Source organism: Pelophylax lessonae (assembly GCF_965119305.1).
Source record: "Pelophylax lessonae genome assembly, contig: HAP1_SCAFFOLD_172, whole genome shotgun sequence".
Taxonomy (NCBI): Eukaryota; Metazoa; Chordata; class Amphibia; order Anura; family Ranidae; genus Pelophylax; species Pelophylax lessonae.
Genome location: NW_028120126.1, coordinates 96,570 through 118,062, shown reverse-complemented (window position 1 = coordinate 118,062; position 21,493 = coordinate 96,570). Strand labels below are relative to the sequence as shown.

At 46.1% G+C, this 21,493-nt stretch overlaps 1 protein-coding gene across 2 annotated transcripts in view; it reads right to left on the bottom strand.

Moving 5' to 3' along the window:
• Window positions 1-5,544: 5,544 nt before the first annotated feature.
• LOC309543535 (erythroblast NAD(P)(+)--arginine ADP-ribosyltransferase-like) overlaps window positions 5,545-21,493 on the bottom strand; it is a 56,060-nt gene continuing 40,111 nt past the window's right edge. The window contains exons 3-5 of one of the 2 annotated variants that reach the window (XM_082276008.1): window positions 14,047-14,787; window positions 7,358-7,396; window positions 5,545-5,666 (exon numbers count right to left, since the gene is read on the bottom strand). In XM_082276008.1, the coding sequence (XP_082132134.1) occupies window positions 5,581-5,666; window positions 7,358-7,396; window positions 14,047-14,787 (866 nt within the window). In that variant the 3' untranslated portion in view covers window positions 5,545-5,580. Of the gene's footprint in view, window positions 5,667-7,357; window positions 7,397-14,046; window positions 14,792-21,493 lie in introns of both variants that reach the window. The other variant, XM_082276007.1, reaches the window with a different exon arrangement.

The window sequence follows — 21,493 nt, the reverse complement described above, 5'->3', positions numbered from 1 at the left end:
ACTCCAGTATCTCATAAGATGGAAGAACTATGGACCCCAAGACGACACCTGGCTAGATACCTCTGATATTCATGCACCTAGGCTTATACGAAGGTTTCACTCGAAATACCCAGAGAAACCAGTGCTATAGGCCTTCCGGAGCCGGCCTTAAGGGGGGGGGGAAACTGTAAGATTCTGGTACCTCTGGTACCCTTAATAATTTATTTCCTTCCAAATATGCGTCCCACCTTTTTTACTAGGTGGTGCGCATACACCTTTAAGACAGATGATGTCATCGCTGAGCGCCCCAGAACGGCTATTTCAACCGCCGGCGTTCTCACTCACATCGTTCGTTCAACCTGCCTTGTGTATCCACATGCTTTCAAGCCTGTCTTGCTGTCAGAACCTCCAGCTGGTTGCTTCTACCTGGAGCAGACCGGAACCTCGCTACTGATCCCTGTATCTCGCTACCGGATCTTCCCCTCTCTACTGGACCCCTCTACTACTAACATTTACTAGTGATAAGTACCCCACAGGGGAATCTTCCATAACCTACTTACACTATCTATCATCTGCACTGTTGCATAGATTGCTAGCTCTTGAGCCTACTACCATCTACTATCTGCACTGTTACATAGATTGCTAGCTCTTGAGCCTACTACCATCTATCATCTGCACTGCTACATAGATTGCTAGTTCTTGAGTCTACTACCATCTATCCTTGCACTGGGTTAGTCTATCCTGTAATTGTCATTTGCTGTCCTTACCACCTGTCACCATACTCAATTACTAACCTATCTGCACTCTACCTAATACCATCTAGTACTCTCCTGAACAAACCTATCAAGTACTTACCATCTCTATCACTGTTCACACCTGTCCCTTCAGCACAACATCTTCATACTGTCATATACATTCCACCACTCCAGGAACATCTTATTGAGTGTGTATATATCTGTATGTTGAAGCTGACAGGCCCACAGTGATGAGTCTGGAGAGTTGGATCTGGTTATTCAACACATCTCTACATGACTACTGAGTGGAGATTTTGCAGCTGCATATCCAGCCTACCACAAAAATGCAGGAGCGTTACACTGTGCAGGTGGGAGACGACCACATTCACCAGCGGCCCCTACGGGGGTAGCGCTACACAATGTTGGTGGACCATTGTACCATTTTCTATGAACTCGCAGTGAACTATCACTTTGTGATAAAAAAACACACCAGCATGAGCATATGAGGTACTGCACCCCGCATGTCCACCAGCATGAGCATATGAGGTATTGCACCCCGCATGTCCACCAGCATGAGCATATGAGGTATTGCACCCCGCATGTCCACCAGCATGAGCATATGAGGTACTGCACCCCGCATGTCCACCAGCATGAGCATATGAGGTATTGCACCCCGCATGTCCACCAGCATGAGCATATGAGGTATTGCACCCCGCATGTCCACCAGCATGAGCATATGAGGTACTGCACCCCGCATGTCCACCAGCATGAGCATATGAGGTACTGCACCCCGCATGTCCACCAGCATGAGCATATGAGGTACTGCACCCCGCATGTCCACCAGCGTGAGCATATGAGGTATTGCACCCCGCATGTCCACCAGCATGAGCATATGAGGTATTGCACCCCGCATGTCCACCAGCATGAGCATATGAGGTACTGCACCCCGCATGTCCACCAGCGTGAGCATATGAGGTATTGCACCCCGCATGTCCACCAGCATGAGCATATGAGGTACTGCACCCCGCATGTCTACCAGCATGAGCATATGAGGTATTGCACCCCGCATGTCCACCAGCATGAGCATATGAGGTATTGCACCCCGCATGTCCACCAGCATGAGCATATGAGGTATTGCACCCCGCATGTCCACCAGCATGAGCACATGAGGTACTGCACCCCGCATGGCCACCAGCATGAGCATATAAGGTACTGCAAACCGCATGTCCACCAGCATGAGCATATGAGGTATTGCACCCGCATGTCCACCAGCATGAGCATATGAGGTATTGCACCCGCATGTCCACCAGCATGAGGATATGAGGTATTGCACCCCGCATGTCCACCAGCATGAGCATATGAGGTATTGCACCCCGCATGTCCACCAGCATGAGCATATGAGGTATTGCACCCCGCATGTCCACCAGCATGAGCATATGAGGTACTGCACTACGCATGTCCACCAGCATGAACATATGAGGTACTGCACCCCGCATGTCCACCAGCATGAGCATATGAGGTATTGCACCCCGCATGTCCACCAGCATGAGCATATAAGGTACTGCACCCCGCATGTCCACCAGCATGAGCATATGAGGTATTGCACCCCGCATGTCCACCAGCATGAGCATATGAGGTATTGCACCCGCATGTCCACCAGCATGAGCATATGAGGTATTGCACCCCGCATGTCCACCAGCATGAGCATATGAGGTACTGCACCCCGCATGTCCACCAGCATGAGCATATGAGGTATTGCACCCCGCATGTCCACCAGCATGAGCATATGAGGTACTGCACCCCGCATGTCCACCAGCGTGAGCATATGAGGTATTGCACCCCGCATGTCCACCAGCATGAGCATATGAGGTACTGCACCCCGCATGTCTACCAGCATGAGCATATGAGGTATTGCACCCCGCATGTCCACCAGCATGAGCATATGAGGTATTGCACCCCGCATGTCCACCAGCATGAGCATATGAGGTATTACACCCCGCATGTCCACCAGCATGAGCATATGAGGTATTGCACCCCGCATGTCCACCAGCATGAGCATATGAGGTACTGCACCCCGCATGTCCACCAGCATGAGCATATGAGGTATTGCACCCCGCATGTCCACCAGCATGAGCATATGAGGTATTGCACCCCGCATGTCCACCAGCATGAGCATATGAGGTATTGCACCCCGCATGTCCACCAGCATGAGCATATGAGGTATTGCACCCCACATGTCCACCAGCATGAGCATATGAGGTATTGCACCCCGCATGTCCACCAGCATGAGCATATGAGGTATTGCACCCCGCATGTCCACCAGCATGAGCATATGAGGTATTGCACCCCACATGTCCACCAGCATGAGCATATGAGGTAATGCACCCCGCATGTCCACCAGCATGAGCATATGAGGTATTGCACCCCGCATGTCCACCAGCATGAGCATATGAGGTATTGCACCCCGCATGTCCACCAGCATGAGCATATGAGGTACTGCACCCCGCATGTCCACCAGCATGAGCATATGAGGTATTGCACCCCGCATGTCCACCAGCATGAGCATATGAGGTATTGCACCCCGCATGTCCACCAGCATGAGCATATGAGGTATTGCACCCCGCATGTCCACCAGCATGAGCATATGAGGTATTGCACCCCACATGTCCACCAGCATGAGCATATGAGGTATTGCACCCCGCATGTCCACCAGCATGAGCATATGAGGTATTGCACCCCGCATGTCCACCAGCATGAGCATATGAGGTATTGCACCCCACATGTCCACCAGCATGAGCATATGAGGTAATGCACCCCGCATGTCCACCAGCATGAGCATATGAGGTATTGCACCCTGCATGTCCACCAGCATGAGCATATGAGGTACTGCACCCCGCATGTCCACCAGCATGAGCATATGAGGTACTGCACCCCGCATGTCCACCAGCATGAGCATATGAGGTACTGCACCCCGCATGTCCACCAGCATGAGCATATGAGGTACTGCACCCCGCATGTCCACCAGCATGAGCATATGAGGTACTGCACCCCGCATGTCCACCAGCATGAGCATATGAGGTATTGCACCCCGCATGTCCACCAGCATGAGCATATAAGGTACTGCACCCCGCATGTCCACCAGCATGAGCATATGAGGTATTGCACCCCGCATCTCCACATTCCGTCCTTTGCATTTTTGGTTGCCCACTTTATGGTTCAACATGGACATCTTCCCACCCCTCCCTGAACCATCTATGCCATTCAAAAACATGTAATTACTTCATGGAATGTTCACCATAAGCCTTCTGTAACAAAACCAACTCGAACTTTTGCCAATTTTAACCCAAAATTTGATGATAATCCATTGCTTCAGATTCCGGTCATCCCACCAACCGCGCAACACACACGTTATTTCTTCTACTACCCTGTAAAGGCCGAGTCCACTGGTCTGCGACCCCGGAGAGTGCGAGTTAAATCTCAGAAAATGCTCAAGTGTGGATGGCTGTGAGACTCCCCACCATAGTGCTACGCCATGGACATTCCAGGAATTACATTGTCACACCTCAGATGTCAGAATGCTTAATAATTGTCAGGATGTATATCAGATGTCGGGATGTATATCAGATGTTGGGATGTATATCAGATGTCGGGATGTATATCAGATGTCGGGATGTATATCAGATGTCGGGATGTATATAAGATGTTAGGATGTATATCAGATGTCGGGATGTATATCAGATGTCAGGATGTATATAAGATGTCGGGATGTATATCAGATGTCGGGATGTATATCAGATGTCGGGATGTATATCAGATGTTGGGATGTATATAAGATGTCGGGATGTATATCAGATGTCGGGATGTATATCAGATGTCAGGATGTATATCAGATGTCGGGATGTATATCAGATGTCGGGATGTATATCAGATGTCGGGATGTATATAAGATGTTGGGATGTATATCAGATGTCGGGATGTATATCAGATGTCGGGATGTATATCAGATGTCGGGATGTATATCAGATGTTGGGATGTATATCAGATGTCGGGATGTATATCAGATGTCGGGATGTATATCAGATGTCGGGATGTATATCAGATGTTGGGATGTATATCAGATGTCGGGATGTATATAAGATGTTGGGATGTATATCAGATGTTGGGATGTATATCAGATGTCGGGATGTATATAAGATGTCGGGATGTATATCAGATGTTGGGATGTATATCAGATGTCGGGATGTATATCAGATGTTGGGATGTATATCAGATGTCGGGATGTATATAAGATGTCGGGATGTATATCAGATGTCGGGATGTATATCAGATGTCGGGATGTATATCAGATGTCGGGATGTATATCAGATGTCGGGATGTATATAAGATGTTGGGATGTATATCAGATGTTGGGATGTATATCAGATGTCGGGATGTATATAAGATGTCGGGATGTATATCAGATGTTGGGATGTATATCAGATGTCGGGATGTATATCAGATGTTGGGATGTATATCAGATGTCGGGATGTATATAAGATGTCGGGATGTATATCAGATGTCGGGATGTATATCAGATGTCGGGATGTATATCAGATGTCGGGATCTATGAAAAGTCTCCACACACCGGATACATTTGTGTATTTCTGGGTCTATAAACCAAAGATGGTGACTGTCCTGAAAGTTGCTCCAACGTTTATTTCCTGGCGGTTTTCTTCCGATTCGTCATGAAATAAACTTTAATGTTTTATGTTCTGCAGACAAATCTATCACACGGGATAACCAAACCATAAATGCCAAATGATTGAATAAGGCTATGTTACTGGAACGACTCAGGTTCCTTCTCCATGGACTTTGTAGAGTCATTGTCTTATACCAGTCCCGGGATTTGTGACAGTACAGCAATCCCACTCATCAGAAGAATATCATGGATCTTCTTCATCCTGACATCGGTGGCTGGAGGAATAAAAGAGAAGTAAATCAGTTTGAATGCTGGACACCTCTGAGAAGACAAAGGGAAGGAAGGGGTAGAAATATTCAGTTGGGGACTGACGCTGGGTCCTGTTCTTTTTCATCTATTTTCAGTATCTCACAAAAGTAAGTACACCCCTCACATTTTTGTAAGTATTTTATTCTATCTTTTCATGTGACAACACTGAAGAAATCAGACTTTGCTACAATGTAAAGTAGTGAGTGTACAGCTTGTATAACAGTGTAAATTTGCTAGACAAGCAGACTAAGGACATGGATTACTGGAACCATCTCCTGTGATCTGACGAGACCAAGATAAACTTATTTGGTGTCAGATGGTGTCAGGCGTGTGTGTCGGCAATCAGGTGAGGAGTACAAAGACAAGTGTGTCTTCCTACAGTCAGGCATGGTGGTGGGAGTGTCATGGTCTGGGGCTGCACTGGGGAGATACAGTTTATTGAGGGAACCATGAATGCCAACATGTACTGTGACATACTGAAGCAGAGCATGATCCCCTCCCTTCAGAGACTGGGGGGCAGGGCAGTATTCCAACATAATGACCCCAAACACCTCCAAGATGACCACTGCCTTGCTGAAGAAGCTGAGGGTAAAGGTGATGGACTGGCCAAGCATGTCTCCAAACCTAAACCCTATTGAGCATCCGTGGGGGATCCTCAAATGGAAGTTGGAGGAGGTCAAGGTCTCTAACATCCACCAGCTCTGTGATGTCATCATGGGGGAGGGGAAGAGGACTCCAGTGGCAACCTGTGAAGCTCTGGTGAACTCCATGCCCAAGAGGGTTAAGGCAGTGCTGGAAAATAATGGCGGCCACACAAAATATTGACACTTTGGGCCCAATTTGGACATTTTTCACTTAGGGGTGTACTCACTTTTGTTGCCAGCGGTTTAGACATTATTGGCTGTGCCTGTGTGTTGAGTTATTTGGAGGGGACAGTAAATTTACACTGTTATACAAGCTGTACACTCACTACTTTACATTGTAGCAAAGTCTCATTTCTTCAGTGTTGTCACATGAAAAGATAGAATAACATGTGACGGGTGTACTTACTTTTCTGAGATACTGTATTAATGGTTTTGTATATTAGATAAAAATTTTACTATTTCTGACGATGTAGAATTTTTGAAAGATAACAGAATATGACATACAGTAATAGAAAGGGTCGTTAATTTAGCTGCACGTTGTCTCAAGTAGAACATTTATGCCCTATAGGAGGAAAAGCATCCCCTCTTTCTATGTCCACTGCTCTTCACTCCTCCACTGATAACTCCAAGACTTCTCTAAGACCCCGTCCTCTGGAATCTTTATCCCTGTCCTGTTTCTTCCAAAATTCTAAATTTTATACAGTTTTTTAAAATTTCCTATCCGTCCCACTCCCCATATTGACCCCATTTGACCACCTCCATACGTCTCCCTTACCTTTCATTACAAATGTTTCCTCACATCTTAGAATGGAAGTCCTCCTCTCCACCTAGGTCATATTTTGTGTCATTTTGTGGGTAAATGTGTTAAAATAATGATAATATCAATAGGCAGGAAATGTGATAGATGTCACTGGATGTATGGTATCAGATGGAAAATTCTGCTCTTAGAAGGGACGGATATCGTGGTCAGCGCATCGTCCGGTCACAAAGTTTTCTCTGAGCAGTTTTCTTACCTGAATTGAAGGGACACCATCTTGATTTACACTTTTTCTCTGAAAAAGACACAATGACACACTAGTACAATGTGGCAGAAAAATACCTTATGGTACAACAGATCTTCTTCCAAATAAGAATACCTATTTATTTGATACAACAAAGGACTTTCTTATGGTTACTGGGTGGTTTACAAGTGAATATCTAAAGCTAACAGCTTTTTTTAATGGAGTGGGGAAAGGTGAGATTCACTGTGGGCTTTCTTTTACCCTCTCTATTTTTCCTGAGGACCATTGTCAAATGATAGAAAGTGATGAGAAAACCAACATTTTTGTTGTCTTTGGAACAAGAGATAGGTGGAACTCTTCCAATGAGAACACTTGTTTTGGTAACGACTGTTTACAAAGATTTTCCACCTCTAGAGAGATTTCCTCTGACTTCATGTTTTATCTCTGATAGCAAAAACCTGACATACTTTAAACAAAGCTAAAAAAAATTCTGGCTCTAGATATTCTCCAAACTCTTAATTTTTCTTTGATAGCTTCACTCATTCTGTGGTTGGAAGGACCCTGGCTTAACCTCAAGAGCTATATATCAGGTAAACATTAGGAATGACAGTTGAGTTGGTCACATCTAGGGGGAGTACAACTGGGGGAGTTGTAAGCTTAATAATAGCATGCAATGCCAAGCTGCGGTTTCCTTCTTGTACAAGAGAGGTATGGACTCCAGAGAGAGAGAGACATCATCTGCACAAATCATTAGTACGACCTCATCTGGAATATGCAGTTCAGTTTTGGGCTCCATTTCTCAAAAAGGATATCAGGAAACTAGAGAAAGTCCAGAGAAGGGCAACCAAACTGATAAAGAGGCATGGAGGAGCTCAGCTAGGAGAAGAGATTAGAGGAACTTAATTAATTTATTCTTTCTGGAGAAGAGGAGATCCAGGGGGGATATGATCACCATGTATAAATACACTGCTCAAAAAAATTAAAGGAACGCCTTTTAATAAGAGTAGAGCATCAAGTCAATTAAACTCCCGGGATATTGCTCTGGTCAGTTAAGTAGCAGAGGGGGTTGTTAATCAGTTTCAGCTGCTTTGGTGTTAATAGTTACATAGTTACATAGTTAGTAAGGTTGAAAAAAGACATCAGTCCATCCAGTTCAACCTATGATGCGTGTGTGTGTTTGCTTTTAACCGTACATTGTATACCCCTGTATGTTGTGGTCTTTAAGGTGTCCATCTACTAGTTTTTTGAAACTATCGATGCTCCCTGCTGATACGACTGCTTGTGGAAGAGAATTCCACATCCTTACCGCTCTTACAGTGAAGAACCCCTTACGCACTTTAAGGTTAAACCGCCTTTCCTCTAGTTTTAGTGAGTGGCCACGTGTCTTATTGTATCTCCTTTCTCTGAATAGTTTGTTCCTTATGCTCGGGTCACCAGTACAGTATTTGTACATTGATATCATATCCCCCCTCAATCGTCTCTTCTCCAGAGAGAATAGGTTCAGTGCTTGTAGTCTTTCCTCATAGCTGATGTCCTCCATTCCCCTAATTATTTTTGTTGCCCTTCTCTGGACTTTCTCCAGTTCCAGCACATCCTTCCTGAGGACCGGTGCCCAGAACTGGACAGCATACTCCAGATGTGGCCAGACCAGAGTCTAGTAGAGTGGAAGAATAATCTCTTTATTTCTGGAGTGAATCCCCTTTTTTATACAACCCAGTATTCTGTTGGCTTTGCTTGCGGCGGCTTGGCATTGCATGCCACTGCCAAGCTTGTTGTCTACCAGTACCCCCAAGTCCTTTTCCATCCTAGACTCACCCAGAGGTTTCCCCCCCTAGTGAGTAGCTTGCTTTCTGGTTTCTGGCCCCCAAGTGCATTACTTTACATTTTTCAACATTAAACCTCATCTGCCATGTAATGGCCCACCCCGTTGTTTTGTTCAGGTCTGCTTGCAAGGTTTCCACATCCTGCATAGAAGATATTGGCATGCCTAGTTTAGTATCATCTGCAAATACTGAGATTGTACTCGATATCCCCTCCTCTAGATCATTTATGAACAAATTAAACAGGATTGGTCCCAGGACAGAACCCTGGGGGACCCCACTTTCCACACCCACCCAATCCGAGTACTCCCCGTTAATCACCACCCTCTGTACTCTCCCCTGGAGCCAGTTCTCTATCCAGGTACTCACCTTATGGTCCATACCTACCTTCCTTAGTTTGTACAGTAATCGTTTGTGGGGAACGGTGTCAAAGGCCTTTGCAAAGTCCAGATACACCACATCCACAGGCTTACCTTTATCTAGGTGGCTGCTCACTTCATCGTAGAAGGTTAATAGATTGGTTTGGCAAGAACGATTTTTCATGAATCCATGCTGATTACTACTTATAATACCGTTTTTATTACTAAAGTCTTGTATGTGGTCCCTTAACATCCCCTCCAAAATTTTGCAGACTACAGATGTTAGGCTGACCGGCCTATAGTTACCCGGGATATATCTCGGCCCCTTCTTAAATATTGGTACCACGTTGGCTTTTTTCCAATCAGCCGGCACCATACCCGTCTGTAAACTATCCTTAAAGATCAAGAATAATGGTCTGGCAATCACCTGGCTGAGCTCATTAAGAACCCTCGGGTGCAAGCCATCCGGTCCCGGGGATTTATTTATGTTAAGTTTCTCTAGTTTAGCTCTAAGTCTATCTTCTGTTAACCATGGCGGCACTTCCTGAGGTGTATTATCGGCCTTACAAGCTGGGTTCGTGTAGCCCCCCGATTCTTTTGTGAAGACTGAAGAAAAGAAATTATTTAACACTTCCGCCTTTTCTCTGTCCTCAGTGGCCATATTTCCTTTATCATCTTTTATGGGGCCAATGTGTTCTGGCCTCGCTTTCTTACTGTTTATATACTTAAAGAACTTCTTGGGGTTCTTTTTACTCTCCTCCGCTATATGTCTCTCGTGTTCTATTTTAGCCGCCCTGATTTCATCTTTACATTTCTTATTACACTCTTTGTAGTGCTTAAATGCTGCCAATGACCCCTCAGTCTTGTATTTTTTGAAGGCCTTTTCTTTAGCACTAATATACATTTTTATGTTGGAGTTTAGCCATCCAGGGTTTAGTTTTGCTCTTTTAAATGTATTTCCCTTTGGAATGCACTGGCCAATCCCCCTGTATAGTATGCTCTTGAAGCACTCCCATTTTTCCTCCGTGTTCTTTGTTCCCAGGGTTCTATCCCAATTGATATTTTCTAGCAGCGAGCGCAGTTTAGGGAAATTGGCTCTTTTGAAATTCAGTGTCCTTATATTACCCCTCTGCTTCCTATTACTGTAATTAATACTGAAACTTATTGACCTATGGTCACTGTTTCCTAAGTTGTCCCGTATTTCTATATCCGTGATCAGGTCTGTATCGTTGGTAATCAGTAATTCAAGTACCGCATTGTTTCTTGTCGGTGCATTCACCATCTGACCCATAAAATTGTCCTGCAAAACATTTAGGAACTGCCGAGCCTTGGCTGAGTGCGCGGTTCCTTCTGCCCAGTCTATATCTGGATAATTAAAGTCCCCCATTATAATGACATTTCCCATCCTTGCTGCCAATCCTATCTGTAAAAGGAGGGCCGCCTCACCCTCCTCCCTCTGGTTGGGGGGCCTATAGCATACGCCCAATATTAACTTCCCCGCCGTGCCATCCCTTTGAAGCTCTACCCATAGGGATTCTGCCTCATCCATAGCTCCATTATTAATATCATCCCTCATATTTACCTGTATGCTGTTCTTAATATACAGACATACCCCTCCCCCTTTTTTACCCTCTCTATCTCTGCGATAAAGGGAATACCCCTGAATGGTCGCCATCCAATCATGAGAGCTGTCAAACCAAGTCTCAGTTATCCCCACAAAATCGAAGTCCTCCTCAAACATCAGCAGCTCCAGTTCTCCCATCTTGTTGGCCAGGCTTCTGGCATTGGTATACAAACCTCGTAATTTTGATCGGATACATTTATCCTCATTTGATGTTTTTAGGCTGCTCTCTTGATTTTTCCCCATACCCACCCTGGGTATAGGAGCTCCGAACACCCTACCGCTAATGCCCCCATTTCTGCCCTCTGAAACTTGCTTTCCACTGGCTAATTCTACATCTGTACCCTCCCCCCCATTCCCTAGTTTAATGAAATTAAGAACAGGTGCACTTGTCTTTAGTAAGGATGGGCTGCACCTTAATGGGGATGGTACAGCTCTTATGGGGAGAAAGATGGCCACCAAGTTGGAGGGGCTTTTAAACTATGAGATGGGGGGGGCTCAGAAGTAGAGTCAGTTAGGAGGCAGCAAAGGACTGAAGGCAGTATGAGAGTCAGCAGCGACAGTAGTTCCATAACGTCAATTGGGGGGTCTGTGCGGGAAAACCTCAGACTAAACAGGAATAAACATAATCAGCATTCACTATCAACTTCCACAAAACTAAGAGGGGTATATGCTAATGCCAGGAGCCTAGCTAATAAAATGGATGAGTTGGAAATGTTAGTACATGAGGAGGACATAGACCTTGTGGGAATAACGGGGACTTGGTTCGACCCCTCACATGACTGGCTGGCCAATATCCAAGGGTATTCGGTGTACCGGAAGGACAGGGTAGGAAAAAGAGGGGGAGGGGTATGTCTCTATGTCAAGAATAATGTAAGGGTGATAGAGAGGAGTGATATTACGGAAGGGATGAGTATGGAGTTAGAATCCGTGTGGGTTGAACTCCATAGGGATGAAAGAAAAGGGAAAAGTAATTGTGGGGGTTTGCTATAGGCCACCCAACCAGGAGGAGGTAGAGCTGGAATTTATATCACTGTTGTTTAAAGTGGAAAAACTGGGATCAGTCATCATATTGGGGGACTTCAATTATCCCGACATTGACTGGGAAGAGGGGACTACACACTCACAGAAGGCCAGTCTATTCATGGAAACCTTACAGGACAACTACATGTCTCAGTTGGTGGATTCTCCTACTAGAGAAAACGCAGTCCTGGATCTATTGATCACTAATGACCCAGACCTAATCTCGGAGGTAGGAGTCCAGGACAACCTGGGCTCTAGCGATCACAGGATGATCACATTTAGCGTAAATAACAATATAACAAGGCAAGTGGGGAACATAAGAACCCTAAAATTCAGAAGGGCAAACTTTCCAAAATTGTGCTCAATGATGGAAAGGGTAAACTGGGACCAAACCCTGGGATCACTGACCACAGAGGAAAAATGGGAATGCTTTAGGAACATATTAAATAAATGCATCTCGCAGTGCATTCCTATGGGAAATAAATTTAGAAGAGACAAAGCCAAACCTGGCTGGCTAAACCGTAATGTAAAAAAAACTTATTAGGGGGAAAAAAATGGCCTTCAAAAAATATAAATCAGATGGCACAGTATCGGCTTTCCAGCAATACAAGGAGGCAAATAAGAAGTGTAAACACGAAATCAAAATGGCTAAAATCAACTTTGAGAGACAAATAGCGGAGGATAGTAAAAAGAACCCAAAGAAATTCTTTAAATATATCAACAGCAAAAAAACTAGGGCAGAGCATATTTAACGATGATGGGGGGATGGTTACAGAGGACACTGAAAAAGCAACCGTGCTGAACGCCTTTTTGTCGTCAGTCTTTACACAGGAAAAGGAGGGGTACACTGACCATGACTGTATGGGGTACACTGACCATGACTGTATGGGGTACACTGACCATGACTGTATGGGGTACACTGACCATGACTGTATGGTTAGTAGTAATACACAGGACTTGCCGCTATGGCTAACAGAGGGTGAAATCAGGAAAAGGCTGGATAAAATTAACACAAATAAATCACCAGGCCCAGACGGCATACATCTGAGAGTACTCAAAGAACTCAGTAAGATTATATTTATATCTAGACCACTGTTCCTGATCTTTGCTGACAGTATTATGACAGGAAATGTACCAGGGGATTGGAGGAAAGAAATTATAGAAATTATAGGCCTGTCAGTCTGACATCGATAGTATCTAAACTTCTGGAGGGGATAATAAGGGACTATAGCGTAGAGTTTGCTAAAGACAACAACATCATCAGCAGTAATCAGCACGGGTTTACAAATGGGCGTTCTTGTCAAACCAATCTCTTAATTCCTTATTATGCAACAGATCTTCTTCCAACAAGGAAGGACTTTCTTATGGTTACTGGATGGTTTACAACTGTAAAGTCAATATATTTTTTCTTAATGGAGAAATACATAAGTAGTCACATAGATACTGTGATAACAACCTCTATTTAGTCGTTCTTCCAATTTCCTATTACAGCTGCTTTGTGGGTTTCCTAAATGATTGTGCAATCCAGTAGGCTCCAGACTAGGACCAACTGCACTCTGCAATGTAACAGATAAGATCACTCAGATCTGTAAAATACACTTGTGCTGAGGGTGTGGCTGTTACTCAGCTCTGCCAGCACACAGCACTGCAGTGTGAGGGCAAGAACTATCAATTTCCTTGTGGAAAAAAATATATTTAAAGGCATTTTCAAGCACAAATCAGAAAAAAATAAAAGTAGAGGTCCTTAAGGAGATAAAAAGGCACCAGGCTTTAAATGTACTTCAAATAAAACATAGAAATGGTTTCATTGTGGTGTGTCAAACCTCTATTATGCAAGCCAACTACATCATATTTTGAAAGATTAAAATATTGGGTTACCTTTTATCAGCTCACAGTTGTAAACGCTTGACTTCTCCAGAGACTTCAAAGTGATAAAGTTCCTGTTTCCCTCCTTGGAGAAATTAGACACTTTAAATTTCTCATAGGGTGGTATAAGTACTTCATCCTCACTTGGAAAAAAAGAAAAATTTCTGATGCTGACTCCATAGCAGGTGTAGATGCTAAAGAAGGTGTCCTCGCCAAACTGAAGAGCATTCTGGTCATTCATGGAGGACGAAGTGAAATGCCCAAACCGGATGGGACTCTGACTCTCTGCCTTAATTCGCACTCCTCTTATCCCTCTGAAGACCTTGTGGCAAGCAGGAGTTTCCACCACATCCAACACTTGAAGAGCTTTGGTCAGGTAATAGTGGAGGACCTTAAAATTGAAGTTTCTCAAGTAATACTCCTTAGACCTTCCAGCCTCTTTCACAGCTACATTGAAGTTCTTGTGAAGAGGTCCGTTAATGGTGTATGCTAGCAAAGCAATGGCATATTCATCCTTGAATCCCTTGGGTAAAAATGTTTGTCTCTTCTTCTCCTTCTCCCATTTAAAGGTTGCTGTGTCCCAGGCATCAGCGAATTCCCTATTTGTGGAATACTCGCTCTGGAAAAGCTGAGGAATTTCAGCCTCCATGATATCTCCACACCCTTTATACTGATCATCATATGAAGAACGTGCCATGTCAAGAAAAGACTCTTTAATTGAAAAAACATCTCGTTTAGAGGTTTGTCTTCCATCCACCTAACCAAAATGTAGAAATATGTTCATTAATAGAAGGTCCTTGCTACATAACATTATGATGCAATAGTCCTTTTTTGTTAAAATATCGGAAATAAGAAGTGACCTATCAGATTCCAGCTTTAAGTTTCCAGGTACATTGATATAATTATATTACTGAGTAATGCAAGGAACAAAAAAATTACCAAAAACAACATTAACAAATGCCTGGCCCTGGACTAGCATGGGATGTACCACCCTCTCGGGGAACTTTACTCACATTATGATAGTAATAATGCAGTTCCTTTACAGTAAGTGAACTCATGACTAGTGTTGAGCGAACACGGACTGTATTATTCGTGTTCGTACCGAATAATTGGATTTTTTGTACCCGAACACGGACACTTTACTGTATGTTCGGGTAAAAATCCGTGTTCGGTCGTTTTATTTCCGGGTTTTGCATGCTTTGGCGCTCTTTTCATGGCGGGCTTTCAACAGCCAATCAACAATCGTTTAACTGGTGTGCCTTAAGCCATCCCAGCCATGCCTGCAAATGTCTCAGTAGCTGTGATTGGCCGTCTGAAGCATGTGACCAAGTCTTCATAAGTTCCAGGCAGCCGCAGCGTCTTCATTCTGCTGCTTAGATCAGGGACAGAGCACACATCAACGTGCTGGCTGCTGATTAGGGAAAGACAGGCAGGAAAAAACCATTTGTGTCCGGATAGAATTGAGGGACAGGTCGGAGTGTTTAGGCAGGGCGAGTTGTAGGCATTTTAGGGATAGAGTCTGCTGAATTATAGGGTCAGTGTCTTCTACAAACTACAATCGATATTTCTGTGTGGGGGGTGGGGTCTGCACTCAATCCTGATCTACGATCTCTTCTCAATCCTGTTAGGGAGAGGCTGCTGCTGAATTTTAGGGTCAGAGTGTTCTACAAACTACAATCGATATTGCTGTGTGGGGTCTGCACTTAGTCCCGATCTACGATCTCTTCTCAATCCTGTTAGGGAGAGGCTGCTGCTGAATTTTAGGGAAACTGTGTTCTACAAACTACAATCAATATTGCTGTGTGGTGTGGGATAGGAGATAGGCAGGTGTCAGTGATCCACATCCATTTTTCTGTGTGTGAGCTGCAGTGAACACAATCTTTTTGGGCTGCAGTGAACACAATCTTTTTGGGGTGCAGTGAACAACGTCCTTTTTGGGGTGCAGTGAACAAAATCTTTTTGGGGTGCAGTGAACAAAATCCTTTTTGGGGTGCAGTGAACAACATCCTTTTTGGGGTGCAGTGAACACAATCTTTTTGGGGTGCAGTGAACAAAATCCTTTGTGGGGTGCAGTGAACACAATCTTTGTGGGGTGCAGTGAACACAATCTTTTTGGGGTGCAGTGAACAACATCCTTTTTGGGGTGCAGTGAACACAATCTTTGTGGGGTGCAGTGAACACAATCTTTTTGGGGTGCAGTGAACAAAATCCTTTTTGGGGTGCAGTGAACACAATCTTTGTGGGGTGCAGTGAACACAATCTTTTTGGGGTGGAGTGAACAAAATCCTTTTTGGGGTGCAGTGAACAACATCCTTTTTGGGGTGCAGTGAACAAAATCCTTTTTGGGGTGCAGTGAACACAATCTTTTTGGGGTGCAGTGAACAAAATCCTTTGTGGGGTGCAGTGAACACAATCTTTGTGGGGTGCAGTGAACACAATCTTTTTGGGGTGCAGTGAACAAAATCCTTTGTGGGGTGCAGTGAACACAATCTTTGTGGGGTACAGTGAACAGAATCTTTGTGGGGTGCAGTGAACACAATCTTTGGGGGGTACAGTGAACACAATCTTTTTGGGGTGCAGTGAACAAAATCCTTTGTGGGGTGCAGTGAACACAATCTTTGGGGGGTACAGTGAACACAATCTTTTTTGGGTGCAGTGAACAAAATCCTTTGTGGGGTGCAGTGAACACAATCTTTGTGGGGTGCAGTGAACACAATCTTTTTGGGGTGCAGTGAACAAAATCCTTTTTGGGGTGCAGTGAACAACATCCTTTTTGGGGTGCAGTGAACACAATCTTTTTGGGGTGCAGTGAACAAAATCTTTTGTGGGGTGCAGTGAACACAATCTTTGTGGGGTACAGTGAACAGAATCTTTGTGGGGTGCAGTGAACACAATCTTTGGGGGGTACAGTGAACACAATCTTTTTGGGGTGCAGTGAACAAAATCCTTTGTGGGGTGCAGTGAACACAATCTTTGGGGGGTACAGTGAACACAATCTTTTTGGGGTGCAGTGAACAAAATCCTTTGTGGGGTGCAGTGAACACAATCTTTGTGGGGTGCAGTGAACACAATCTTTTTGGGGTGCAGTGAACAAAATCCTTTTTGGGGTGCAGTGAACAACATCCTTTTTGGGGTGCAGTGAACACAATCTTTTTGGGGTGCAGTGAACAAAATCCTTTGTGGGGTGCAGTGAACACAATCTTTGTGGGGTACAGGGAACAGAATCTTTTTGGGGTGCAGTGAACAAAATCCTTTTAGGGTGCAGTGAACACAATCTTTGTGGGGTGCAGTGAACAAAATCCTTTTTGAGGTGCAGTGAACACAATCTTTGTGGGGTGCAGTGAACACAATCTTTGTGGGGTACAGTGAACACAATCTCATACTTCTGAAGATTTGAGGGTGCTGCCTGTTCCATACTCCTCCTCCTACTGCTCAACCATCCTTTTAGGGGTACAAACAATAGTAATCGGGGCCTAGTGTGGTGGTGTACGTGCGAGATACATACACTTTCTTTTTGATCATATTTTCTATTCCGCTATTCAATTAAAACCTTTGGGGATCAATTAAATTGCGTGATAGTCTGTGTCGGTACGTGTGAGATCCACCTTTCCAAGTTTTTGGGGTTCATCTCATACTTCTGAAGATTTGAGGGTGCTGCCTGTTCCATACTCCTCCTCCAACTCCTCAACCATCCTTTTAGGGGTACAAACAATAGTAATTGGGGCCTAGTGTGGTGGTGTACGTGCGAGATACATACACTTTTTTTGATCATATTTCCTATTCCGCTATTCAATAAAAACCTTTGAGGATCAATTGAATTGCGGGATAGTCTGTGTCGGTACGTGTGAGATCCACCTTTCCAAGTTTTTGAGGTTCATCTCATACTTCTGAAGATTTGAGGGTGCTGTCTGTTCCATACTCCTCCTACTCCTCATCCATCCTTTTAGGGGTAGAAACAATAGTAATTGGGGCCTAGTGTGGTTTTGTACGTGCGAGATACATACACTTTTTTGGATCATATTTCCTATTCCGCTATTCAATAAAAACCTTTCTAGGGCAAGATCTTAAATTACAGAAATATGAGGAGACCGTCAAATAAGGGCCGTGGCCTGGGTCGTGGTGCTGCTGGTAGAGCTCCTGTTGCAAGGAGAGGACGTGGTCGATCTGTGTCAGCTACACGCACAAGTGAAACACCTTCCTCAAGTGTGAGTAGGCGACAGAACCTGCATCAGTATTTGGTAGGGCATCATACGCCCCTAGAAGTGATGAGGCCAGAACAGTTCCTTCACATTGTCTCCCACCCAGTCTACTGCAGAAAGGTCACAGTTGGCACCTGCAGCCGATGTCCAACCGTCTTTCACCTCACCCCCTTGCAAATCAGGCAAGCAGTCTGAGCCCCAAGCCATACAGCAGTCTCTTCTTCTTTTTGATGACTCTGTCAGCAGGGTTTCCCAGGGCCATCCACCTAGCCCTGCCCCAGAAGTGGAAGAGATTGAGTGCAGCGATGCCCAACCACTTATTTCTCAAGATGAGTACATGCAAGGATCATCGCAGCACGTCTCCGATGATGACGAAACGCAGGTGCCAACTGCTGCGGCGTTCAGCATTGTGGAGACCGACAAGGAGGGCAGGGGTGAAGACTGGGTGGAAGATGATGTGGAGGACGATGAGGTCCTCGACCCCACATGGAATGAACGTCATGCAGGTGACCTGAGTAGTTTGGAGGAAGAGGCGGTGGTCGCACAGAGCCACCAGCACAGCAGAAGAGGGAGCAGGGTGCAGAAGCGGAGCGGCCGTGCCCTAGACACTACGCCCGCTACTGCCCAACGCAGCAAGGGAACGAGCGCACCAAAGTCAGCTCAAAGGAGTTCTCTAGCGTGGAAGTTCTTTAGAAAATGTGCTGATGACAGGACACGAGTGGTTTGCACCCTGTGCAATCAGAGCTTGAAGCGAGGCATAAACCTTCTCAACCTGAGCACAACCTGCATGATCAGGCATCTAAGTGCAAAGCACGAGCTGCAGTGGAGTACACACCTTCAAAACCAAGAAACGTCTCTGGCTCATCCTGCTTCCTCTTCTGCTGCAGTCTCGGCCGCTCCAGCCACATCTGTAGTGATACCGGCACCTGCCACCCCGCAAACAGACGATCTGTCAGCAACACCACCACCTGGGTCACCAACAACCATCTCCACAATGTCCCGTGGAAGCGTTCAGCTTTCCATCTCCCAAACACTTGAGAGGAAGAGGAAGTACCCCCCTACCTACCCGCGATCCCTGGCCCTGAATGCCAGCATTTCAAAATTATTGGCCTTTGAAATGCTGTCATTCCGTCTGGTGGAGATGCACAGTTTTAAAAACCTTATGTCGGTGGCTGTCCCACAGTACGTCGTGCCCAGCCGCCACTACTTTTCCAGGCAAGCCATCCCTTCCCTGCACAACCAAGTGGGGGAAAAAATCAGGTGTGCACTGCGCAACGCCATCTGTGCCAAGGTCCACCTAACTACCGATACGTGGACCAGTAAGCACGGTCAGGGGCGTTATATCTCCCTAACGGCACACTGGGTAAATGCAGTGGCGGATGGGCCTGAGGCGGATAGCAATTTGGCGCATGTCCTTCCACCACAGAGGATTGCAGGGCGCTTCAGTTTGCCTCCTGTTCCTAACTCCTCCTACTCCGCTTCCTCATCCTCATCCGGACAGCGTAACACCTTCACCACCAACTTCAGCACGGCCAGGGGTAAACGACAGCAGGCAGTTTTACAACTTGCCTGTTTGGGGGACAAACCACACACCGCGCAGGAGTTGTGGAGGAGCATGGAACACCAGACAAATGAGTGGTTGCTGCCAGCGAGCCTCAAGCCCGGCCTGGGCGAAATCTCATAGCAGCTCTGGGCCTAGCTGGTTTGACGCACATCCCTTGCCTGGCGCATGTGCTGAATTTGGTGGTGCAGAGGTTCCTTAAAAACTACCCCGATATGTCAGAGCTGCTGCAGAAAGTGCGGGCCGTTTGTGCGCACTTTCGGCGTTCTCACCCTGCTGCTGCTCGCCTGGCAGCGATGCAGCGTAACTTCGGCCTTCCCGCTCACCGCCTCATATGTGACGTGCCCACAAGGTGGAACTCCACCTTGCACATGCTGGAAAGACTGTGCGAGCAGCAGCAGGCCATAGTGGAGTTTCAGCTGCAGCACGCACGCGTGAGTCGCTCTGCGGAACAGCACCACTTCACCACCAATAACTGGGCCTCCATGCGAGACCTGTGTGCCTTGTTGCGCTGTTTTGAGTACTCCACCAACATGGCCAGTGGCAATGACGCCGTTCTCAGCTTAACTATCCCACTTCTATGCCTCCTTGAAAAAACAATTCGGGCGATGATGGAAGAGGATGTGGCACAGGATGAGGAGGAGGATGAAGAGGTAACATTTCCAAGGCTTTCAGGGCAGTCATTCGCAAGGGGCTCCGAGGGTGGGTTCCTGCACACACAAACGCCAGGGACACAATTGTCCAGCAGGGGCACAGTTCTGGAGGATGAGGAGGATGAGGAGGAGGAGGAGCTGGAGGAGGAGATGGAACCATGTTCACAGCAGGGTGGCACCCAGGCCAGCTCATGGCCATCACTGGTGCGTGGCTGGGGGGATACAGAGGACACGGACGATACACCTCCCACAGAGGACAGCCTTTCGTTGCCTCTGGGCAGCCTGGCACACATGAGCGATTACATGCTGCAGTGTCTCCACAACGGCCGCCGAGTTGCCCACATTCTAACTTGTGCTGATTACTGGGTGGCCACGCTGCTGGATCCCCATTACAAGGACAACGTACCGTCCTTAATTCACTCACTGGAGCGCGATCGCAAGATGCGCGAGTACAAGCGCACGCTGGTAGACGCCATGCTGCTGGCATTCCCATCTGACAGCGGGGCCACAGTGGAAGCACAAGGCAGAGGAGGAGGAGGAGGAGGTCGCCAACACAACCAGGGCACCGCCAGCACCTCAGAAGGCAGGGTTAGCATGGCCGAAATGTGGAAAAGCTTTGTCAGCACGCCACAACAAACAGCAGCACCAGCAGCTCAGATGGAACGTCTTAGCAGGAGGCAGCATTTTACCAACATGGTGGAGCAGTATGTGTGCACACGTCTACATGTAGTGAATGAGGGGTCTGCCCCCTTCAACTTCTGGGTCTCCAAATTGGGCACATGGCCTGAGCTTGCCCTTTACGCCTTGGAGGTGCTGGCGTACCCTGCAGCCAGTGTATTATCTGAATGGGTATTTAGCACGGCTGGGGGCGTTATAACAAACAAGCGCAGCCGCCTGTCCAGAGACAACGTGGACAAGCTCATGTTCATTAAAATGAACCAGGCATGGATCCCACGGGACTTTTCCGTACCTTGTGCAGAATAGCAATGGATACCGACCTTACCCACCCATTGTTCCATTTTTGCTCTCACTCTTTTGGGGTGTAC